This window comes from Macrosteles quadrilineatus, unplaced genomic scaffold (genome assembly GCF_028750875.1).
Source record: "Macrosteles quadrilineatus isolate MER2022 unplaced genomic scaffold, UCM_ALF_1.0 Scaffold_11__1_contigs__length_5352618, whole genome shotgun sequence".
NCBI lineage: Eukaryota > Metazoa > Arthropoda > Insecta > Hemiptera > Cicadellidae > Macrosteles > Macrosteles quadrilineatus.
Genome location: NW_026542604.1, coordinates 1,652,376 through 1,679,235, shown reverse-complemented (window position 1 = coordinate 1,679,235; position 26,860 = coordinate 1,652,376). Strand labels below are relative to the sequence as shown.

The 26,860-nt window shown below is 32.6% G+C and overlaps 1 protein-coding gene across 1 annotated transcript; it reads right to left on the bottom strand.

Annotated features, from left to right (window-relative positions):
* Positions 1-1,485: 1,485 nt before the first annotated feature.
* Positions 1,486-26,860, bottom strand: LOC129004819 (cell cycle control protein 50A-like). The gene is made up of 9 exons (XM_054433462.1): positions 26,767-26,860; positions 26,432-26,494; positions 24,958-25,091; positions 20,968-21,108; positions 20,403-20,595; positions 19,911-20,039; positions 19,121-19,342; positions 9,069-9,234; positions 1,486-2,528 (listed from the first exon to the last, which is right to left on the bottom strand). Exons 2-9 carry the CDS (start codon positions 26,469-26,471, stop codon positions 2,483-2,485), a joined length of 1,071 nt encoding a protein of 356 aa, XP_054289437.1. The 5' UTR covers positions 26,472-26,494; positions 26,767-26,860; the 3' UTR covers positions 1,486-2,482.

Below are 26,860 nucleotides of genomic sequence, written 5' to 3'. Positions count from 1 at the left end.
TTAAAATAGTCTGTAATATCCTTGAGTATGCACATACTAGAGTAGATAGCCTACTCAATGGATGTTATCGCTACCTGAACAGTGCTGTTGCAGAGTAGCGTCTACTGCACCGCGGGCGAAAGGCAGTTGATTGTTTTTTAATATTGCTTTCATTGTAGGTTGTAAAATGTCATTCATGAAATTTGTTTGTTTGGTCGTAGTTCCGTTATTTTATAATACATTTTAAATTCTAAATGATTAAAAAGGCCGTCAGCTATTAACGCTCGTAAGTGCCAATGGGTTAATATAGAGATAAACAAGTTTTTTTCATTGTCAGAGTTTGACTATATTCTACAATGCATTTATTAATCTTGTATTAAAATGTGTACACTAATAAGAAGATTCAAAGTTAGGATTTGTGAAAAGAATGTCTACATCTATTTAAATCTCTTGGTGAAATATGGTTTAGAATATATTCCAAATAGTGGTTCAGATAAGAATTCTGACCTCAAACACCTTAATTTTGCCCTGCTTCAAATTGATGAATATGTGCTGCTTGTAGACCAATTATAATAGCACATATTTAAAAAAAACCTTTCATAAAGTGATTAAAATATATGTAGCATAGCCTGGGCCAAGATGCAATTCGTGTATACAGACTGTCCCAAAAGTCCCGGACCGGCTTAATATTTTCTAAACGACAACAGATAAATCAATAAGATTTGGTACATCAACACCACACCTAAAAATCTTTAAGGAACTATCAATTTTTTGTCATATCAAGGGGACGTCCCGCAAGGAGTCAGAAGGAAATTTTAAATAGAAGCATAGGTTGACATGTACATAAAATTAATTACCTTTACTAGCACAATATAATGCCGCAAATTTGAACTCAAACAGATAACTGAGTAAAAAATGGCAGCCATTCAAATATTTCTTGAATCTGCCATTTTGAATCTTTGAACGATTGTCATTTTTTACTCAGTTGTTCTTTTGAGCTTGAATTTACGGCATTGTAATCTACTAATGAAGACCTTTAATTTGATGTGCATATCAACCTATGCTTACATTAACAATTTTCTTCCGATTCCTAGGGCTGTGCCCCCCAGAGGAGTAAGCGTATAATAGCAATGCAAATTAAAAGAATCTTTGAACCACTGTCATTCTTGGCTTGGTTGTCCGTTTGAGTTCAAATTTGCGGCATTGTATTCTGCTAGTAAAGACCTTTAATTTGATGTACATGTCAGCCTATGCTTCTATTTAAGATTTCATTCTGACTCCTTGCAGGACGTCCCCATGATATGACAGAAAATTGATATTTCCTTAAATAAGTAGATTTTTAGGTGTGGTGTTGATGTACCAAATCTCATTGATTTATCTGTTGTCGTTTAGAAAATATTAAACCGGTCCGGGACTTTTGGGACAGTCTGTATAAGAAATTTGTATAGAAAAGAATAACTTGGTTATTATCAGAAGGAGTTAAATAACTTAAACAAATAAACACAGTTTCCTAAGGATTACATTTTATTTGGAAATAAAATAAAAACACATATAATACATAACTCATGAAGTAATCTATGTATATAAAAGTAATATGTAAGAACTTATAACTAAATAGGAACAATAAGCAGTATATATTCAACAATCATTGTTAAAATTAATTCGGGTTAACATTTATCAAAACAATGATAGGGGTACCCAAAACTATTGATAATTTTACTGTTAAAAATTAAGACGTGTCAAACAAAAAGTATATTAGCTGGTGATTTCTTTAAAGTTGATATAGGCTATTATAATACTTGGCTGCCACATTAAAAATTGCAATATTGTTTGAAACTATTTTTTATTCTTTTATCCACAAAAATATAAAACAAACAATTAAGTTAGCAAATATAACTAAGCACCAGCAGGAGACTCGTCAAGAGAATAACTGTTATTGAGGATGGGTACCGATGATGACCAGTTTTAAGCCTGGTAACTTTGACTATTAATAGACGGTCAATTCCATTATCTAAAGGGCAATGGTAGGCAAGCATCATAACTCCGTTAACTGCAAATAACTTGTACAGCTTTAAGGACTTGAGTCCTTTAAGTGTTAGTCTTAAAAACGTAACCCAAGTCAAATCAGTGATGGACAAATAAAATAACTTGACTATCTAGGCCTACCAATATAATACTTATTGATTACAAACACATTAAACTTCTAAAAAAGTTGAGATAATAACAAATATGTCTTTTGAAAAATTAAAAATTATTGTGAAACATCCTTTAAAAATAACTTTGAAATAATCAACCTTATAGCCTACTATGAACTTAGCAAACATCATGACTGCATTGCGGATTAGTAACCTTAAGTACTTAGCACAGCTTTACAGTTACTTTTTGATTTGCACTAACACACCAAAGAGATAAAATCTGAAGCTCTAACGGAAATGCACAGAAGTCGGTAGGACCCAAGTTGTCTGACATAACATTGACTAGAAGTATTATAAGGCACTAACAACTACTGGTACGATGTGTGTGGATTGACACTGATCACCTCCGTGGTACTGAAAAATAAATAAAAACAAAGGTTAGCTTAGCTTAGTGGTTGACTTATTATTAAAAAAAAAAAAAATGCCAAATTGGTACAGCTGTACTTTACTATTCTACCTGGTGATGCGCGGAATGGGCACACGGGAGGGACTAAGGCTAAAGTTGTAGTGACGTCATATCTCTAGTGGCTAATGTCTTCTCTTGAGGCGACACGATTACCTTAACGAAACGATGTGATTTCAGCGGCGTTCGTGGCATAGTTGGTAGCGCTTCGGATTGGGGTTCAGGAGGTCCCGGGTTCGTATCCCGCTGACAGCATTAACTTTTTGTTAACAAATTTTTCATATCAGCAAGTTTGGTTGGTTAGGTTAGGTTATGACAGTTTAATTTTAAAAATTAAAAATTTATTTTATAATTTTAAAACAATATTTTATAATTAAAAAGTTAATTTTATAACTAAAAATTAAAAAAAAATGAATTAAAATTTTTTCAACTTAGCAGTTCTAGCGGCGAACGCTGACACTACAAGATATGTTAGCCTTAGTCCCTCCCGTGTGCCCCACCGGGTGATGCGCGATTGAGAGATGTGTAAACAATCAAAATGTTTCTTCTCAAGATGTTCCCTTATCGATTGCTTCGATTACTTAGCAAGAGGTTTGTACAGTCAAAATGTTTTTCTCCATTGTTGCGTTCATTAAGCCAAAACGTCTTCCTGCAACTGTCTACATTTCATGAGCTGTCACGAGGAAGTTAATTCTTGTTTCTAGATTTCATATAGGTACAAACATATTCTGCTGACATTTGAATAAACTAGGGATGGACGAGATTGGATTTTTAGTTCGAGACGAGACGAGATTTTTTATTTCTCATAAAATTTCGAGACGAGATCGAGACGGGATTTCCCTTCTCATACACAACAGGAAATGCACGTTCAAAATTTTTACCTGATTTTGTAACATTGTTAGATGACTGTTTAAATAAAAAAATAATGATAATAGGCAAGAATATTTACAATCTTCCATTAAAAAACATCAGCATAACATTTTTTTATTAATCACGCCTAATTTATTAAAAATGCCTACGATTAGGAAACATAGTGATAGGTATCAGTTAGGATAGAGTTTAACTTATCCTAAAATAAAATAAATCATAAATTAAAAGCAATATTAATTTTTATAAAATAGTTACTTGTTTTGACTTTTTATAGTAATAAAACATTCCTCACACTGCTTACACTTAACCACTTAACAAAACTTCTCAAATGTTATTAAAGTAATATTATTAAAATAATTAAAGTAATATTTACATTTAAAGAATTAATTAAATAAGAACGCCTTCGCAAAGGAAACGCAACTACAACACGCTCCTGTATTGCGGGTATTGCATTGACTTTCTGCAGGCGTTTTTAATTTTTTTTTTTTTTTTTTTTTTTTTTTTTTATATTCTCGTCTCGATAAAAATCTTGGCCAAAAAGAAATCTCGTCTCGTGTAACGAAATTTAAAATTTCCCGAAATTTCGAGACTTGACCATCCCTAGAATAAACACTTGCGTCATTCCGTCATGTCAGCAGCAACAGAAAATTATTTTCAAGTAGTAATAATGTTAACATAACATTGCGAGAACTTTCAGTCTCACTATAAACGATCGAAATCTATATACAAACATTTTGTTTATAAAATATCTGGTCAATAGTTTTTATTGTTTAAACCTATTGCAGTATATGTCACTATTCCGTAGATAAAGATAAAGAAAGTAATATCATCCATGAATCTTCCTCGTTTTCGAAGTAGGAAAGACCTCTCATTGGGGGACAATCCCCGGAAGAAAGGGCAGATACAATATAAATTAGTTGCAGATTGCCAAAGGAAACAATCGCCATGAACATCTTGTTAAAAAGTCTCTCAGTAAGGACTTCACAGTACTCGTCGAGAGGAATACGAGAGAATTATATGCTCACTGTTCTGAACTGAAACTATCACCACAAATATCTCGTTGTTAAAAAAAAACCTCTTTGTAGAACCTCTTGCTAAGCAAATCATAATCTAAATGTTTTGATTGTGACCATATTTTCTAAAAATCTAACTACATAATGGATATTATGTCTATGCAGCTGGCACTGTTGAGGTTTAAACTGTTACAACAAAGAGACAATTTGACCTCAACAGTAGATTTAACACATTAAGTATATTCCAGTAAATTACATCCTCCCAGAAAAATTAAATCTAATATCAAGATCCAAACAAGATGTATGGCAAGTAAATACAAAATGTCCTTTGGAACTTGTCCATTTATCAAGGTCATTTTGGTTGTTAAATGCTCACAATGTAAATGTATTTAAACAAATTTCGTTACAAGTTAAGAACTACAGTATTTACATTTTGTTTAAGATTTGATAGCTTGACCTTAAATTAAAAGAACTGTTAAATTGTTCTAACAATAAATACATTTTACTAAGCAAAATGAACTAACATAACAACTGTTACTCTACAGATTACATTAATGCTACCTTCCAAAGCTGCTACATACTATCCAACCCAACAAAAGAAAAACCTAAAAACTAATTGATTTTTATTTTTATATATCAAGGAAACTTAAGCTAACAAGTACTGTATAAGGAAATGCAAAATGATGTGGTTTAATAGATTACATTGCATAATAATTACTTACATTACATACTCATTTTGAAAACAACCCGGTATTTATGCTTGTACAAGAAAATTTATTCTTGTAGTTTTCTAATTCAACACAATGATATTACAAAATTACATATAACTGAACGAAGCACGATTTTTTTTTTAATAATTCAACATCCTTTTTATCAACAAAGCAAGTGAAATCTGATACAACTGATACAACAAAAAGCAGATGAATAGCAGAGCCACATCATGTTTATGCCAAAGAATATTACAACAACTTGTAGGTTTAAAAAAATGTATTCATCAAAGAACTAGTAAAATATTACTTAGGTAAGATACTAATCATAGTAAAATAACAATAGATGAGCCTACAAGTGAAGCAATGTGGTGTCACTACTGGAGGGTGGGAATCACAATTATCAACTCACTTATAGCTGCGTACTTTGAGTACAGCGGAGCCGATGCCAAAACCAAGAAATGTGCTCGCTTTACCGAGCCATCAACAGTGTTAGTAACATCTCTACACATATTCAACCCTACTCTCTCTATTGTTACCTCAATTTTATATTTTTTACATGGACATGACAATTACATTCTGAATAGTAGAATCAGATCAAACTGATAAATGAGTTCCGTGGAATCAAGGCTTTCAGTATCTAGATGCATACTATACTACATTAGTCCTATCTATCCAACCTAACTGGGACTGGTCCCTGTTTGGATTAATTATGTTTTTGAGTCGTAGTTAGGCGTTTGACCCGCTGGGATTGAGAATAATTTGTCCTACCCTAAAGAAGCGGGATGTTTCTTGGGTTCCTCGAAACGTAGGACTCGATTCTCAGGACGGTTGTGTGTGTTAAATTGTATATAACAAGTCCTGTATATCTCCAGACAATAATAAAAATTAGTGAAGCCCACAAAATTTTCACTAACTGTTGCCAGAAGTGCAAAATATTACATGAAAAATTTAAACAATTTATATTAAAGACTGTAAAAAGCCATATATTGCTACCACAATCACAACAACACCATTATCGTCTCCCGTGATCATATCTCATGATGGCACTCTCCTAGGTACATGCCAACCTTAAAAGAGAACCAATGGAACACCGTTAATAAATTTTAAATGGATGATTGGCCAGAGACCGAGGTAATCATTCCCAATTTTCCAGTTCCAAAATTTTGGTCTTTATGGTCATAAAAATGTGCACACAATTCCCTGTTCTCTGTTTCCCGGTCAGCTGGTCGATGAACTTTGTGTTCTTTGTTTTAAATTTAAATTAAATATATAGATACAGCAACCTTTTCCCCCAAGAAATGGTCAGCTGGACTCAGGATAGTTTGAAATTACTTAACCTCCAACTCACTTTTAAACTGCTAAAAACCTGGTTTTGACCATATTATATTAAAATATACCCCCGCTACAGCAAACCTGCAGACTAAGCTAATTACCATTTGGCTGATTTGATGTTCACTAACGGTAAATCTATTTAAAAAGTTATCTTAGGTTAAACGAGTACCTAGGTTTGCCGCTACATGGAGGGTAAAACAGTGTGTTTTTTTGTAAAATATTAGCAGCTTAGTATAAAAAAATTGCAATGTTCAAAATATATCCACAAACAAGCAAAATACAACAATTAACTTTTTCTCCGTAACCTTTTAACGGTGCCAAAAAACTTCTAAATTATGAATAGCTTGTTTTTTAAGGTTTTCAAGGTCAATCATGCTGGTTCGCGAACTCGTTAGAATAAAGGTAGCTTTACACGTCTGTCCTAAATTTCATGGAATTTGAATGATTTTTACTCGAGTTATCATGTTAACCGACACATTTATAACTCGTTTTAGTTATAAAATTAGGTGCAATCTGACTACATAGTTAGGTCTTATTCTACCTAATATTACAACATTAGTCATTCAATTGTAATATTTCAGCTATTGAACTTGGTGTTGTTTGGTCATTTTAAATGTTAAATAAGAGTGTTCTTGATATTTTTAAATAATATCAGCTATTTTTTTTTATTAAAAAAAAAGTCCACCATTTTAAGATTTTAAATTGGACGAAGTTTTTTTTTTTCTGAACATGGGTTTCTTCTATCTTAACAGTAAGATACATACCAAGTTTCATAACAATCGGTTGGAGCAATACAAAGATAATTTTTTTTATGTAAAAGATTCTAAATGGCGGGATTCCATATCTGGTTAAGGAAACAATGAAACATAAACCATTTCCCAGAGTCTTTCCTAGTTGAACCTTGACACCCTGTGTGTATCAATTTGAAACTCTAGCTCTGGAGACATGAAAACGGAAAAAAATACATCGGTCCCGGTCCTACCAAGAGACCTACGGTAATAGCTTATTCCCTATATGCTAAAACTAGTTTTGCTAGTTGTATCAAATAACATAAATTATCTACTAAATATTTTATTTATTTTTATTTATAAAAAACAAAAGAAATTAAATAACTGAACCTATAATGACTGTTAAACCAATAACTCTCCAATTAATGTACATCAATATAGGCTATTAAAATTAGGTGGTAAAAAATCTTAGGTGTTAAAAAAGGCAAACTAGGGCTTTTGTTAAACGCATTGTAGTTTTAGACCTTGGGGTAGGTATGGATTGATTCCGATACAAGAAAAAAACAATGTACTGGAAACATATTGGAAAAATAACACTTTATATGGTAATTATTAGCAACCCTGCAATAAGAAGAAAAGAAAGTTTTCCCAACTGTCACCACAAATTTTCCATAGCAATGTATTTCAGCCACTAAAAACCTATGCAACCAGCTGAGCGTGACTACCAATTAGCAAACATCCACTCACAAAGCTCGGTTTATTTCCGGCTTTCTCTCCCTTCCCCCAATCTCATCACATACAGACCTGAACAGCCAATGCAGGTTATAAAAGATCTTCACCATTGGCCATAGGATGACAATTTATTCACCAATGAATTTATTATTTAGCTTAAAGACTACAAAATTCATAACTATAAATGCTGAATGAAGTTAAGTTTTACTGCAAAAATATATGACACCGCATTTGGAGTAACCTTTCTAATATCATGATGGATTCGCCTCTGGATAATTAAAATTGCAGTTATCTGCATTTCTGTCAGTTCGTTTTAGTTAGTTTTTATTCAAGATTCAATTACAGTTTTTTCCCCACTTAATGTTTAGCACACTTTCAGTTCAGTACTGTACATACATGTTCTAGTGAAAATGATATTTAACCAGCTTGACGTCTTTACTGAAGATGTACACAACTTTTGCAGCACAAAAAAGCTGCAATTAAATTACATTACAACAGATCAATCAGACAGTATAATTAATATTATTAAATAATTCAAATAAGATTTTAAAGGTTTGAAATTAAAATCTAGGGCTTTGCAAGATATGAAGAGTATTATAACCTACTCAAGCTATTCGCTAAATACCAAATATTTCACTAGATTTTCAAAACATTTAGTTATTTTCATATATTAATGTTAACAGTCCTGAAGGTAACTTATAAGGATACCATGGTTTCAACACACTTTTTTTAACCGTACACAATTCATACTATTCTAGATTCATTTAATTTTGTTTTCAATAAGTTATTAGTACTACCCAATGGATTGTTGAGATTGAGGTAGGCTACATGAAGTAATTACTGTCCCACACTCCTAGAGCAATCAATGGGAAAATTAATGTTTTTCAAATGCATTCATAAAACCTTTAACTTTAATGATCACAAACTGCAAAAAGTTTCCTCGTACACCACTGGCAGTAAGTGTTGTTTTAATCAATGTTTAGAAGATTCTGGTGCTGATTATTTGTTGGTTAGTTCCTAGAGCACGAAATTAAAATCACCAATAATATCTTCATATCTCTCTGACGTTGAGCCTAACCAAAGCAGGAGGAAATATATCAGCTTACCTTTTTCCATACTTGATATGTATAATGAGGAACACAATGCCTAGTACAAAGCAGATACAGCCCACAACTATGTATGCCCAGCCCATGAATGGGTTCTTGCCTCCGAGAATGGATGTTGTGGTGAGAATAACCTGCTTCGACCCTTCAAAGCCAACGACTGGATAGTCTGAAAGATTACACCTTTGTTAGAGATGACTGAGAAGTTAGGATATTGTGGGGAAACTTTTCTCTGCTGGTACACCACTCACTCACATGTTACTCGTAAAACACTATTCAGCACTGTTATTTTTTTATACCATGTACCATGTATGGCAAGGTAAAGGTATAATCAAGGGAGAAAGTTTTGAGTTTTATAATCACCTAGCCAAAAGAGTTTAGTTTTAAAACATTTATTAGTACCTATGGCAGTACATTTAATCCTCCAATTTGGTTGTCCACAAGCCTCAGAACATGCTTTGTGTAGAATGTGTGAAGCAAACCAAGGGGCCAGCTTGTATAGTACAAGAATTGACTGTACCGTACTGATTAATTTGAGAGACAAACGCTTTACATCCAACGATTTAAAGAACTACTGGATTGTGTTCTCAGTAGCACTGCTGGCACTGTTTGCGGTCTCGCTCCCCCCACCATCTACTGGCAGTAGCCGATGCAGCCCATACACTCACCATTATAAAAGGCACCTTTTTAGTTACTGCTCTGTTGATATATATAGAGATCAAATGTTGCTAACGCATGTCAAACTCGTTTTACTATTCTAAACTTGATGTCTGCTTTATTCCTTGCAGAAAATATCACATTTTAACTCTTAAAAACTACACATTCACTACATTTTGAGTTTGGATGTTTTTAGACAACTGATATTGCTAGTTCCAAATTATGTATGGCAAAATAATCAGTAATGGCAAAGAAATGATAGAAAATGCAATATTTGTAATTTCAAACCCATCAAACAAAAACATATTACACATTAAACATTTCTGAATAGAAAAAAAACCCACAAAAAAATGTTTGATCAATGTTTGAGGTAAACGTGATACTTTTTTCTTTCGCTGTTTTTTGACCTATTTTGTAAGATACAAGATACAAGAGGAGGTTCAGCAATTTTATTAAAACAAAATGCAGGTATAAAATATAAAGTTAGAAATGACCTTAAAAAGTTTAACGACGATTTTTATTTTGAATGTTCCATCATTGAAATTCTAAATTTTGTTGAGCCTACAATAATTGTATCTTTATATAGAGTACCATATAAGTTCACATTAGCTAGTTTTTTAAAAAATATGCAGTTTTTATTAAATAAGTTGAAAGGGAGGAAAAGGTTAAATGTATTGATAGCTACTGATTGTAATATAAATGTATTAGATAATAAGGCTTCTGATGGATTTTTAATGTTTTACATTTTAATGGTTTCAAAGTCAATGTTATGGAGGTAACAAGACCTAGAAGTGGAACTTGTATTGATAATATTATTACTAATGAGAAACATCAGATAGAGAGAATTCATGTTGAGGATATAGGTCTTTCTGATCATAGTGCCATATGGGCCACATTACCCAGATTTAAGGATAAGATCAAAATTAAAGAACAAATCTTTAAAAGATATTTTACTTCAAGTAAAAAAGCTGAATTTAAGAGTAAAATAAAAAACTTGAAATGGAAGGTAGAGCTTGGGAAAAGTGTGAACGATAATTACAACAATTTTTTAAACGATTTCATATTGACCATGAATGAAGTGTTTCCACCTAGACCTAGGAGGGTAAAAAATAAAAAAGAAATACTGTGGGTGACAGAGGGGATAAAAGTTTCAAGTATGAACAAACGGCGTCTCCACAGAGAGGCTAAGGAGAGTGGGTGTGCCGAGGCGCAAAGTTATTACAGAAATTATAGAAAGATATTCAAAAAAGTTGTTAGAGCAGCAAAGCGAAGGGCAAATGATAAGTACATTACACAAGCGAAGTGTAAAAGTCAAGCATCTTGGAAAGTAATTAAGAATGAGTTAGGAATGAATACAAGGAAAAAGAGCGTTTTGACAGAAGTACTAATTGACGGATCCATAATAAAAGACCCCAAAGTTATTCCAGATTATTTTAATGATCATTATCTCAACATTAGGAAAAAACTGAATATTAAAAGTTCACCAGAAAAAGCAGTTGACAGTTGCAAAACAGGGATAAACCCAGAAAGTTTGTTTTTTGAATTCAGAGAAGTAAATGTTCATGAAATTTTAAAGATTATACAATCACTACCAAATAAAAAATCTACTGGTTGGGACGAGATTCCTGTCACCTTAATCAAAGAGTGTAAAGATTATATAGCTATGCCAATCTGCACATTAATTAATCAGTCACTGTTTACAGGTGAATTTCTATCAAAACTAAAAATATCAATTGTTAGGCCAATTTAAAAGAAAGGGGATAAAAACTTGATTGAAAACTATCGTCCAGTCTCATTGTTACCTGTCTTTTCAAAAATATTTGAGAAAGCTGTAAATGTTCAATTACAGGAATATCTAGAGAAAAATAAATTAATAACCAAAAGTCAACATGGTTTTAGAAAATCTCATTCCACCAACTCAGCACTCATCTCTCTAACTGACAATATTTACAGGGCATGGGACAGGTCACAGACCACTGCAGCAATTTGTTGTGACCTGTCAAAGGCTTTTGATTGTGTAGACCATGATGTTCTGTTAAAAAAGCTAGAGGTACATGGAATCAGAGGGTACAGTCTGAAATGGTTTAGATCATATTTAACTAAAAGAATACAAAAAACATCATTAAGTATAGATAACATGACGTATGAATCAAAATATTGTACTGTAAATTCAGGAGTCCCTCAAGGATCAATTTTAGGCCCAGCTTTGTTTGTAATATATGTTAATGATCTTCCAATGAATATAAAGACAGATATAGTAATGTTTGCAGATGATACTACAGCATTAATTAGAGATAATAGCACAGAAAAAATTAAATTTACAGCAGAGACAATAATAAAAGAATTAGAAAATTGGTTTAAAATAAATGGACTGTTGCTGAATGCAGACAAGACAAATATAATTCACTTCAGAAGTATGCAATATAGAGAGGGTGAAATAAAGGTTACAGTTGGCAATGATGATTTGAAGAATCAGAAGTCTGTGAAATTATTAGGGGTAATATGTGATGAAAATCTGAAGTGGCATGAACATATTGTACCATTATGTAAGAGATTAAATAGCATTTGTTTTAATATGAGTTGCCTTACACACTGTATCAGCATGGAAACAAAACTTATTTTGTACTATGGCTATTTTTACCCGCTAGTGAAATATGGAATAACATTATGGGGCGCAACAAATTTAATAAAAAATGTATTGAAAGTACAAAAGAAATGCCTAAGAGCCATGACCCTCAAACAGCCTGGAAGCTCATGTAAAGAAGTATTTAAAAGTTTAAAAATACTTACAGTACCATGTATCTACATTTTTGAGGTTCTGTGTCATGTAAAAAATAATTTAAATTGGTACTCTATAGAAAAAAATAGCCACAATTACAATACTAGAAACCAGAATTTGCTTATATACCCTCATCATTCTACAACGTCTTTAGAAAGAAGTATTCATTACATGGGAATTAAATTGTTCAATAAACTTCCAAATCACTTAAAAAACACAGCAATGAGTCCAGCACAATTTGCAGACAACATTAAGAGTATTTTGATCAGAAAGGCCTATTATAAATTTGACAATTTTCTAAATGACTCTCAAATGTTATAAGCAGGTCCTGTTACTTCCATAATATTTTATAGGGTAAAAAGTTCCTTCTCCATGTTAATCTTGTTGATTTTTAAATGTTACATATTTTATATATATCGTTTTTGTTGTGAAATTTTAATGAAGACCTCGTTATTGACTAAAATTACATGTTTTGTACATTTTTTATGTTTTATTTATAATTAAATTCTATAAATCTTGTTATTTAGTTTTAAGCTTGACGTTATCTTTTTTATTAAACCTTTTGACTAGTCTATTTAAAGAGTTCCTCAAATGTTAAAAACTATTTTATTTATTATTAATAAATACATTGTAAAAAAAGGACATTATATAATATTAGAATATTAGACTATAAGAAGAATGACGAAGCACCTGTGCATTTATCTAAAACCTCTGTACGTTTATGTGCTAATAAACATGATTTGATTTGATTTGATTACATTGTCATCACACAGTGAAATATAAAAGCGCTTACTTCAAACATATGTCTGAGGCAAAATAATTCTATTCAGAAATGTTTAATATTTAATGTTTTTTCGCTACACTACTGTGAAATGACCTGTTTTTGATACATGTTTATCACCTGCAAAAATTCATCATTACATTGTTTACTACAGAAAAAGAATGTTTACTATGTGAAATCCGTGTTAACTATTTGATTTGAATTTTGCCAACATAAACAAACAAAGATTTGTTATTGTTTTGTCAACTGTTTCAATTTTCAACAACCAAAGTTAAATAATAACTATAGAAGGCATAACCTAAATAATACTATGAGTTTTGTAATGTTCTTAACTGTAATTAAGAAAATATTCAATGCCTGTTTTAATAAAGAAAATAATTAATCTTTGTAGTGTATCAAAAAGTAGCATTCAAAACACAAGTGAAAGTGGGTCTAAACATATTCTGGACCATTTAAAGTGCTCCATAAATCTTGCACTCCAAACATGGTCTCATATATGTAATGACTCTCTTTCTACTCTTGTTATGAAATATACTATTGTTTAAAGAAATAGGTTTGGTATTACAAATGTTGTAATGTACTTTTTATCATTTCTTTGCAATTGCTTATTATTTTACCATATAAAATTTAGAACTAGAACTAGCCATATCATAGTTGTCTAAAACATCTAAATTTTGAGTTAAGGGAATGTGCAGTTTTGATTAGTTCAAATGGGTTATTTTCTGCAAGAAACCAAACAGACATGTTTTAAATAGTAAAAGAGTTTGACATGCATTAGCGATATTTTATTCCTAGATATTTCAATAGAGCAACAACTAAAAATTACGTTTTATGATGGCGAGTGTATGGGCTGCGTAGGCTTCTGCCTGGCAGGAGTAGGGGAAGCTAGACCGCGCGGCCAACACTGAGCTAGCGATCCATGTGTTGTGTATATTTTTAGCGAATTTCCCTATAGGGAAGTAGCTATTACCGTAGGTCTCATGGTAAGACCTAAGCCCGGGACCGATTTACTTTTTCATTTTGATGTCCCCAGAGGCCAAAAACACCGTTCGTTCAAATTTTTATATATCTATATATAGAGATATATATATATATATATATATATATATGTGTCCATCCGCACGATAACTTGAGTACTACTCAACATTCAACAAGATTTGAACTACAACTTACAATCCTTACAACAACACACAACTTACAACTTTTTTGGTAGCAACTTAGGTTGGACGTTTGTGTATTGTTAGTTGTAATGTGTTAGTTAAGTTTTTTCACCTGAAGACGGGATCAGATTCCAGATCCCGAAACGTTGTGTATTGTTTTTTACATTCGTGATGGAAAATGTCCGCAATAAAACTTTGAACAACATTAACTCACCATCACCAACAATGAACTTCAAACAAAGAACTTGAGTAATTTTTGTCCGATTTTGATAAAATTTGGTTTGAAGGTGTAAGGTGTGATAAACTTGAATGAGTTCGCGAACCAGCATGATCGGACTATGGGAACGGGGGTTTATGGGGGGTTTTATGGGGTAAAAATAGGTTTTTCCCATTTTTGACCCTAAAAACACAAAATTTCACAATTTCTTTTTAAACCATTTTGTAGAGCTTAAAAAAACAAATAATTTAGTATATTTAAGCGTTATTATGCGCCTAATTGTTACGGAGAAAATTCCAAAATATTTTAATTTTAAAATTCCCATGTTATCCTTATGGAGAATAAGTCAAATGTTGTAGTTTGCTTGTTTATGAACATATTTTGATCAAATTTGGAAAATACATTAATTTCTTACTAAACCTCAGTACCTTTTAACATTTTACATTTAAAAAAAACTTTTTTACCCTTCCTGTTGCAGCAAACCTAAGTACTCATTAAACTAATTCTGTTTAAATCTTATCTTACTAATATTATAAATCTGAAAGTTTGTGAGTTTGTGTGTATGTTTGTGTGTGTGTTTGTGTGTGTGTTGCTCAATCACGCATAAACTACTGGACGGATTGGGCTGAAATTTGGCATGATGATAGCTCACATTCCCGATTAACATTAAAGCATATTCTTATCTCAAAAACCCTTTCGGGCTCCGCCCCAGTGGCTCTTTAGTTCCCCATGTTAATCTTATGATTTTTCATATTTAAAAGGAATTAATGAATCTTAACAGCTGTTTCAATTAAACAAGTTGGTTCTGTTCTATGATGTTCAATAGCATAAAAGTTAAAAGGATTACCAACAGGGTGCAGCACTATTAATTTTTTTTAAATATATGACAACAGCTAATTTCCAACCAAAAGATGAGTGAGCGTAGCGAACGAACTTCAACCTGGAGGCGAGTTAGCGTAGCGAACGAGCTAACCTGAAGGCAAGTGAGCGCAGCGAACGAGCTTCAACCTAAAGGTGGGTGAGCGTAGCGAACGAACTTCAACCAGGACGTGAATGAGCCATGCGAATACTTATGAAGTTAAAAGGGGCGAAGCCCGCGGGTACAGCTAGTAGGGAATAAATGTGATATTTTTAAGGAGACATTTTAGTTTAAATCCAATCAGGCAAATGGAAATTCGCTAAGTCTGCAGGTTTGCTGCGGCGGGGGTATATTTACATCACCGCAAAATTTTCACAGGCAGTTGAACTCGCCAACCCAAAAACAAAAACCCAAATACTTATCTGGACTTAACCCTTTCAGTGCTATGCAACGATATATTGTTGTTTTTAAAAATCTCTAATGATATAGAGAGGAAGGTTATTTTGAAAAAAGTAGCAAAACGGCCATTGGTGACCTGCATGTTCATAGGATACACTAACAACCACTTAGCTAAAAGATTCGCCCAATCCGATGATTTCGAGGTGTATGTCTAAACCAAGGATTATGAACACCTCACTATGCCCCAGTGGTTGTAGTATATCGCTACAAACACACAGGTGACCAATTATTTGCCACACAGGACGGGAATCGAACCCGAGCAGACGAATGCCACTGGCCAAGTGACACACGCCCTAGCCTTCTCGGCTATCTGTGCTTGAAGGATGAGGAGTCAAAAACCGGTATTAAAGCTGATGCCAACGATTGCAAAAAAATTGCGCTACAGCAGGTTGTTCAATGCGTTACTAGGTAGAAGCACTAGTTAGTCACAGACTATTTAGATGATGTTTTTCGGTTTAACCACAATAAGTGATCATAAATTGTGTCACTGAGGCTTTACTGCAAAAAAAATTCCCTAAAATGGCTATATTACGATAACCTTATCCAACAAAATCAAGGATAAATTCAATATTACATTGTAAACTAGATGTCTTTTGATTTTATGAGGTTTTGGTTTCAAACAATGCTATCAGATTATTACAATTTATAAGAGAACTTGTAAATTTACAACAAAAAATTAAGTTTTATTTAATGTATACTACAAATACCAGGACTTATCTATGTTATATATTGTCTTATTACTCAAAATTAGCCTAATTATTAAAATAGTGACAACATTACAGTTAAAATTCAACAACAGGTAATGGAATTGAAAGGCAAACAAAAAAGTCTTACGAAATACGAATTATTAGCCTTGCACTGAAAGAAAAACTGGCAACTGGTTATGGCCTAGGCTCAATTTAAGAAAGAACAGTTTTTTATAACCTTTCTCAAAAGCAAATTTGTTCTTTTGGCACTATAAAATAGAATAATGTTTCAATAGACATATGTCTCATATTTTACCAGGGTCTGAATAACAAAAAAACCGTTTGAGTTCAATAACTTTAAAATGTTTTGAATTTGCTTCACGCAACTATTCATATTTTATTTACACAGCTAAAAGATAAGACTTACCTAATCAGAATCAATTAAGAAGAAAACATGGGCGAGATACCTATCTTATCTGGGATTTACTCATAGGTAACCTCACATTGAGTGAATTTGTTTCGAAATAGATTATTTTGAACTTAGGAGTAACTTTATTAACTAACAGATAGTTGTAGTGACTGATTTACAAAAATAAAAATTAATTTCTGTACAAAGAGTCGATAGTCCTTCCTCCTTCCCCCTTCCAATCTGTTGGGTTCTATTGACTCGCTAAAAACAATATAAACATTGTTCAGTGCCATTAACAAAAACCATTTCTTTTTTCAAAAGTAATACAGTATTTGGAAACGCAACTCCACTTTCTTTCATGCCAAATCAAATTCTCGGAATGATAGATACATTTACAGTACTAAAACATGAGCAAGTAACAAGTCTGAGTGAATCCCTTAAAATCAAATATATTAATATAAGTTACTCCTAGCAGCCTGCGTCACTTTGTGACTTCAAAATCTGTGATATATATTTGAACTAATTTACAATTTTCTATTGCTCTGATGAATAAATTACCTATTTTCACGTGATAATCATTAACTTGAGAAAACACAAAATCTTACTTAAGTAATTTTCTTCTTTACATTTTAAACAAATCAAATCCAATATTTTACTTGAATTCCTTAAAACATTTTAAAAGCATACTATGCACACACAAATTCCTATCAAAACACAAAATCTAATGTAATTAATTGTCTTCTTTATATTTTATACAAATAAAATTACAATACGTATTTTACTTGAATTCACTAAAACATCACTAACTGTAACAATAACTCTATTTTCGTATGGATGTAAACTTGAAAAAGTTCAGTTGATTGACGACAGAATTCAGCACAAACTCTGAAATTTTAAATGCCTATAGGACGAAGGGCTTTTACGGAATATCTTCCAAACCTGCAATAGGCGCATCTAGAGGAAAAGAGCTTCAAATTGATACCCAATAGGCCCAGTGGCGTAGCGACAGTGGAGCGAGTGGAGCAGTCGCTCCAGGGTGGCAGGCCCTATGGGGCAGGGGATTTTCCCTATGGCTAGGATTTTTTTTTTACTGTGTTGTCAAGAGTAATAGGGGCGGAAAGAAGGTGAAGGGGAGGGGAGAGGATTATTTCAAAGTTACAAGAGTATTTGGGTAGGTACCTAACAATGTCAAAGGAGTATAGTGGTGCGGAATACCACAAACAAACTAAAGGAGAGAGAAAGAATGTGCGGTCTGTCAACACAATTATTATGAGATCACTGATCAGTAAAATAAGTGAATGCTGTAGTGATTCATGAGGTTATGTTTATCGTTCTGCGCACACCGGTATTCAAGTTGTTAATTTATACCACTGTTTCTTTGGAAGTGTTGTTTAGTGCTAATAATGAACTATGAATTCGGTTAAAAATATTTCTACAACGAATGTGGGTGATAAGGTGGTAAGTTTTGAACAGAGAGTGTTGAGTTAAACTTGTGTACCCGCCAAAACCCGATTTAGTTATTACACAATGTCAAAAATCCTGTAAAAGTAGGAAAGGATTAATGTTTGTACTGTTCAATTATGCCTTAACTAAGTGCATAAACGTCAAAGACATCTTTGTCCAATTAATTCGCGTCCTTTGCTCAGTTCCCGCTCTTTACGTGAACTTGCTAAAGCTATCCTGTTTTGAGGAGATTTCTAAGTAAGGAAAAGTTCCGTCCAATGAACTTAATTTAAATTAATGTTTTTATTTTTGAGCACCCTAATCAAATAAGTTTAGGTTAAATATAATAAACCCAATTAAAATACCATATGTTTTGAAAATTATTATGTCAAGATTGCATAAAAACAATAGTTTACAGTTATTCTTTTTCAAAAATTATCCCCCCAGACCTCCCGGTACTGAGGGGCGTCTTGGACCATCCCGGCTGCTCTAGGGCACTCCAAACCTGGCTACGCCACTAAATATGCCTATAAAAATAAATATTTAGGGGCCGATTTGCTGCAAACAAAAACCCAACAAATTATTTTAATAATATAGATACTCACTGTATTGGACATTGAGAGTGTAATTTCCTTTGGGCAGACCTGTGGTGAACCCCTGAACACTGTGGTCTATACGACGATACAACTTGCGGAAGTTTGGCAAAGCAGCGGTCCGCATCCAAACGATCAAGTCTTCATTTTGAAATCCATTGTTGTCTTCATTCTCCAGGTCCAACTCCCAGATATTCTTTTTCCACATCTTCGGCTTGTCAAAGTTTTTAAATACTGCAAACAAACCGCTAGTAATTGTTGTGAAAATGTCAGTTAAGAATTTAGAATGTTATTTAGATTGTTATAGAATTGGTATTTGTTTAATTTAAGCCCCCAACTGTTACTTTTTAGGCAATAGAAAATTGACTATTTAAAACAAGCAATGACTTAAGTGAATACAGTTGATTTTAATGCTGCAATATAAAATCAACCTTAAATGTTGAACAGAACTATCCTATTGTATAACTTGATGAAGTTTTTAATAAAATTAAATAAGATATCAAACAAAAAACAGTTTTAATACGATTTAAATATTTTGTATTCGTGGTTAAGGCTACACAATTCAACCAACAAACACTTCGCCCTATCTGTCTGCTAGAATAAGACAAGAACAGACACCAGTAGTGGTGTTATTGCAAAAACGTGAGAAGAAAAAACAAACAGTGTAACTATAGTTTTTTTAATGCTTACACAATCTACATGTATGTATTAGGGCTTTTATAAAGAGCGGTTCGACTGAAGATTTACAGTGAAGGACCTTTGAACTTCAATCCCGAGATAAGAATGACTGTGGTGTGTTTACCATCCTTAAGCTGCTGTCCCGAAGGTACTGGGGGGTTGCGGAACTTGACCTGCTTGTCCGAGGGCCAGGCGATGTTAGTCCTCAGTAGCGGAACCTCCTTCGACTCCTTGGTGGACAAGGTTATCTCATCTGTCCAGTAAACAGAATATATTTTAATACAAAACAACAATTTTCACAACGACTTACAACGTAAGTGATGATGGTGTTTGGTGGTGGACCATTTACATTTAGATTTCAACAACTGCTGACGCACAACCATTTACAATAAATTGTTAAAAAGTTAAAAATAACAATTGTTAAAAAGATTAAAATATAAAATTTTAATATAGGCCTATAATAATAATTATTATAATTATAATAAAATTTTAAAGAGAAATTACTTTTTAGATAGCCTTCATCATTATTCTTAGAAAAAATTTTGAAACCTTAGCTTTAGTTTAGATACTTTATATTAAATTTAAAAACTGCAATATGATAATACAAAAAAATTACCACTGAACAGGGAGTTGGCGATGGCTCCACATGGTGCAATAGGTTTGCCGTTTGTTCCAAAGCGAAATGGATCACAATCTGTAGATGGAGATTCACTTAACTGCCCAAGCAGCTGAAAGTCGTCTCGAGACTTAACATAGCGACGATGATTTTGATAGAAGTTCTTCAATCCATAGTACATGTAAACTGTTCCCTGTTGGACAACCAAAGGTTAAGGCTCAAGTAGCAAAAGTTGTAGCCTATTTTATAGACAGAAATATGAGAATACAGCAGTAAGTAAAAAATAAATATAGGGTCACACTCTCATCAAGACATGCAAAAAGATGTATCTATGCAAAGAAAATTTTGAACGCTTTGTGGCTGTCCAAAACATGATCCATCACATTTACTACCTAAAAAACCTCAGTAGAGTTACTCAACTATATAAAATTATCTATTAACCTATTTAGATCTCATTTTAACCCTTTGTTTAGGAGAATAATAAGAAATTTTTTATCTAGGTAAATTATGCCTGTTTAAAATTATTAAGTTTAATTATTAAGCCAACAAAACAATTTGCTAATACCTCAAGTGTCGTTTCCAATGAGAATGGTATCCTACAAGAACAGGAAGCATTGGTGTTGTTAGTTGTGACAATATCTGCACACGATACGTTCGGTGACTTGACGCTTGTGCAGTAAGTGTAGTCAATGACTCTTTCACCAACCTGAATAGAAATCAGAAATATCTAAATAACACTACAACAGTAGGCTATACTACTAATAACAATGCAGCATTTAAAGTAGAATTCATAAAAAATCTTTGTTAACAATAAGATTTTTATTATATACCTGGCTGGTAGACATTTTGAAATCAAATACATAACAATTAAGTAAAGAAAGACAAACCTTAATGATTTGAATATTCGTTAGCTTAATGTGTGTTGGTTGTCAAAATGATCAGATTGAGCTAGTGAGGGAGTTTAAAACAAAGGTTTAATAGCGGACCTTAACAAATTTGAGAACAGCAGTAGTCACTCAGCAAGAAGACACTACGTTTCAGGTGATACACTTACCATGAGTACTATTATTATTATTATTATTATTTATTATGAGTATTAGTGAAGTTACAATAAATCAGTAAACAAATATATGAACAAGATTATCTAGAAAAGGTTTACTGCCTAGCTGCTGTTTTTTAATTGCTTGGAAGATTTAAAATGCTTCATTTCCGACTGTTAGGACGACTGCATCATCTATTTTACTGTTTGCTTGGATAACCAAGCTGCATTAATAGCTTTTAGCAAATTTCCCAAATATTTAGGGAATAAGCTATTACCGTAGTAATCATGGCAAGACCTGGACCCGGGACCAATTAACTTTTTCGTTTTGAGGTTCCCTGAGGCCAAAAACACCATCCATTCAATTTATTATATATATAGCCTATATATTTATTTATTAATCTATATATATTTATAGCAAATCTGGAATATACTAAATTAAAATGTCTAAATTGTCCCAAATTCTACATTGGTCAGACTGGAAGAGCATTTGCATGCAGATTCAAAGAACATAATCCAAGCCGTAAAATCAAACATCCCAAAGTTCAATGTACGCAGAACATATTATATTAGAAAACAATCATATTTATATATGTGTGTGTGTGTGTGTGTGTGTGTGTGTCTGTTAGCACGATAACTCAAGCAAAAATGATCAGATTTTGATGAAATTTGGTATAAACGTGTAAATCTACTTTTATTCAAACGAGTTTGCGAACAAACATGATCGGAATATGGGAACGGGGATTTATGGAGAGTTTTATGGGGTAAAAATTGGTTTTTCTCATTTAAACCAAAAAAACATAAAATTTAGCAATTTCTTTCCAAACCATTTTTTAGAGCTTTAAAAAAACAAATAATTTAGTATACAGGGTGATCAACTCAAGGAGGCCACCATTGGGATATCGGAAACGGTAAGAATTAGAGAAAACTTTAAATGGGGGACATTCCTTAATTTTTTGTGGCAATTAAAAATATAGTTTTTGTTTTTCAAAATTCAGCCGCCATTTTCCAAAATGGCGGCCAACTTTGAAATTTCTTATGGAACACCCTGTAGGGGAGAGTGGTACAAGGTGGGACACGGTATATAGTGGGACATTCCATATAACTTTTTTTTCTTCAAAGCCATGTGGCCAGTTTCCCTCCAAAAGTGTTAATTCATGGCCAACAGTGTGTTTTAAGTTAGTACTGAAGTTTCAGTCATGTTGGAAAGTATTGAATGACAGTCTGCTACAACTATAGTCTCAAAAGTTACATTTTTGAGGTAAGCAATCATCATTTTCTTATGAAATTAGTTTGATAAACAGGTTAAATTTGATATGCCTAACATTAAAAAACCTTCTTTGTTCAATAGAAGGAGGTCAGGGATGTCTGAGCTGCACTGTTTGGAGTAAAACTTAAAAACAATATAACCCTACATGTGGTACAAGGTGGGACAGTTATTTGTGGTATATAGTGGGACAATGTTAAATAAGGTGGTACAAAGTGGGAAATCGGTACATAGTGGGACAAGCAATGATAATTGATTTATTATACTATTATAGCAATTCATAATAGGCTATAAATACAAGCATACCCATATAAATATATGACATGCCTCATCTGCTTGGTAGGTTACCAAGAATAGGACCTTGGGTTTGTTAAATAAAAAAAACCCTTAACTTACTTCTCATGGTAAACCCTAACACGGTTTACCCAGAAACACAACCATTGTCATAATTTTGTGTTAGGCCTAGGTATTTTTAAACTGTTTAGAACTTATATTTTCAATTAAACAATTCCTTTCGACTTTTTTACCTACTTATAACATTTATAGAGTTTTAGCGGGGTCGGTTTTATGCCAAAGTAGACCTACATTTAACTCTTAAAATATAGACACATTCATTCATATCATTGTTATTCATTAAAGAACATTATAGTGGAATAAAAAAAAAAAAAATATTTTTTCAGGTTCATAATGCCGAAGATTTGCCGCAAGAAATTTTTGGAGCATGCAGAAGATGGAGCAATTTTGAGCCTTATAGCCTAGTTTAATTACTAACTATTTACTATAAGTTTTTACAAGTCACATATATCAATAAATTTTGTAATTTGTCTGAAACTGTCTTATTTAAGTATACCACCTATGCATAACAGGATGTCCCACTTTGCACCATTTATTGTCCCACTTTGTACCATATTGCTGTCCCACCTTGTACCAGGGTTGGTACATGTTGGGACAAGTGGTATAAAGCGGGACAAACGGTTTTTGGCCTTTTAAATATAAGTTAATAATTTTGAAAAAAATATCATTAAAAGAGTTTTAAAAGTGCTTTATTTTTGTGTAAAGATTGTTCTTCTAAGTCAACTAATATTGAAGAAAAAAATGTTTTAATTTTTTCGTCCCAGTATGTACCACTCTCCCCTATTTTATCATGTTTTCGGATAGAACATGCAATTTTAAAACTTTTTTATTCTTGACATTTTTTCGATAAACCCACTCGTTTAGGAGTTTCAGCCTATGGAAAAATGACTTCCGGTGTACATTTTACATCATGTAGCTCCAAAAAAAGTAGGTTTATGGCGAAAATGTGAAGAGAAAATAAGTCAAATGAGTCTTAAAATTGCATCCACATTCCAAAAAGTCCATAAAATTCGTTAAAAATATTAATTCTATTATTAAAAAATGGCGGCCATTTTCCAAAATAGCGGCAAACTTAAAAAGTGGAAAACTGTGTAGTTTATGGTCTTAATGGAATGTGGATGCAATTTTAAGACTCATTTGACTTATTTTCTCTTCGCATTTTCGCTATAAACCTACTTTTTTTGGAGCTACATGATGTAAAATGTACACCGGAAGTCATTTTTCCATAGGCTGAAACTCCTAAACGAGTGGGTTTATCGAAAAAATGTCAAGAATAAAAAAGTTTTAAAATTGCATGTTCTATCCGAAAACATGATAAAATACAGGGTGTTCCATAAGAAATTTCAAAGTTGGCCACCATTTTGGAAAATGGCGGCTGAATTTTGAAAAAAAAAACCATATTTTTAATTGCCACAAAAAATAAAGGAATGTCCCCCATTTAAAGTTTTCTCTAATTCTAACCGTTTCCGATATCCCAATGGTGGCCTCCTTGAGTTGATCACCCTGTATAGAAGCGTTATTATGCGGCTAATGGTTACAGAGAAAATTCCCCAAAATTATGTTAACTGTAGTTTGCTTGTTTATGAAAATATTTTGATCAAATTTGGAAAATGCATTTATTTCTCACTAAACTATTAACATTTTACAAAAAAAAAAAACACTTTTACCCTCCCTGTTGCAGCAAACCTAAGAACTTGTTAAACTAATTCTATTTAAATAGAGAATAAATGTGATATTTTTAAGGAGACTTTTAGTGTAAATTCAATCATACAAATGAAAATTCGCTTAGTCTGCAGGTTTGCTGCAACGGGGGTATTTTAATAGTTTTAATAGCTTAGTTTGGTTCTTATGATGCAAATTGCAGTAAAATGTTCTCGTAGGCCTAAATGTCTAACCTGTTCAGAAAAATATAGGAGACCGATACCAATGGGTATAAATGTAATCCCTACGATGAAGAAGGTTGGCAGAACTGTCCCTGCAGTAAGAATTGGTTGCCAAGCAGGAAGTTTCTGCTGCTTGAATGCACTATCTGAAAAAACATCATACTGTCTAAAGGTGCCAAATCACACATATAACAGATTGTTGTTAGTTACAATACTAAATCATGGGACAGGAAATAAGGGAGAGGGTATTGCAGTCTGTGTTAGGTCTCATCAAAGACTAACTAGTTTACGACAAAAATTTTATAAATGGATTTTATAGACCAAGTGTTTGATAAAGGTTACAGTAGTTGTTTGGCAAGTCTATTTAATTAAATTACAGAATACCCTCGATTAACTGAGTGGACAAGCAGCTTCAATTGTGCAGTGCGTATTTTATGCTGGGTTGTGTTTAAAAAACAATTTACTTTATGTTTTAAGGATAACATATAATATTGCTATAGGCCCTAACTTTATTTTATTTCAACGGACATTCCATTTCGTTTGATGTGGCACTAAAGATAACATTGTACAGTTCAAGATGACTAATATTAAATAACAACTGTAAAATTTTGACACAGACATAGGCAACAAAAACAAATAACAATAAAATAGTGATTAACAACTATACCTAACTATTTAGCAAAAACAATAACAATGACGATCGTATTATATAATAACCATAAATAACAAGGAAAACAGGCATGTTCAAGAAAATAAATATTAGCTTAAATAAGTAGGCCTACCTAACAGATTATGACTAGAGCAATTATGAAAGACTTTGTCTAATATTTACAAGGAACATGCAATGTAATAAATGTGATTTTGAAAAGAAACAAGGAAAAAACAAGTTTGTAATTAATAGACTTTTACCAATAAGGATATTAAAGAAACAAAAATAAATAAATAAGCAGCACACTCACACACTATCTGCCTGTTCAGGCGTGTGGCGTACAATGTCATCTTATCAGTTTGACTTCCAAGGTTAAAAAAACCTGCATATTCGTCAAAACTCAGTAATTTAAATCATTGCAATCTGATGGAGGCTCACATCAACTACATCCATTTTTAATTTAAAACTAGCGACAAATTTAACATGGGGATGGAATGTCCAGTTCTATTAATAGTCAAAGGCCATATTAATTACAACTAGGCTAGTTAATTAATTACTTTGCTACTAACAAAATTTTTAGTACCATAGTAAATGGTAGGCCCTAAATTGTTACGTTTAAATAAACATTTACCTTATTATTTGAAGCAGTGTAACATCTTAATGGTTTGCAATACGTAATCAAACATTTGATGACAACTTTGTTCTAAAATCTAATCAAAATGTTTAGGCCTATAGTTATTTTAACATTATAAGTTAGATCATAGACCTAGGCTAAGCCCAAGTTACTCACACAAAATTACTTAGGCCTAGTGTATCTATCTATTAAGGAAAACTTACCAGATGGTCTTTTACTCTTAGGGTGACTTGACTCAGCCATTTCGACTTATTAGGCCTATGAACCTAAAACAAAAGAGTATTGGTAGTACAATGCAATACTTTCATCTTAGTGATGATAACTGAGTATGCCCATTCCAGACGTTAAGTTCACCTTTAAGAAGGGGGGGGGCCTTAAAAACGGCCTGAAAACCCTAGGTTAAGAACAACTTGAAACTGAAGTTGTAGCCTATAAATGATATAATTTATAACTTGAAGAAACATATTTATGTAAGTTACCAGTGTTTGGACAATTCTTGAATTAATATAAAAAGGAAAATGTAAATCAATGACTTTACCTGAACTCTCTAATTATTGTGAGTTTGATTATATGTCGATATTCCACAACATTAACAACATTGACATTTAATGACAATGTTGTTGACATTAACA

Coding starts and splice junctions, on each gene's coding strand:
- LOC129004819 (XM_054433462.1), bottom strand. CDS start 26,471: ATGGCTGAGTCAAGTCACCCTAAGAGTAAAAGACCATCTG. Junction 20,596..20,967: donor CATTGGAAACGACACTTGAG/GTATTAGCAAAT, acceptor GTTGTCCAACAG/GGAACAGTTTACATGTACTA. Junction 19,343..19,910: donor GGGACAGCAGCTTAAGGATG/GTAAACACACCA, acceptor GTTTGTTTGCAG/TATTTAAAAACTTTGACAAG.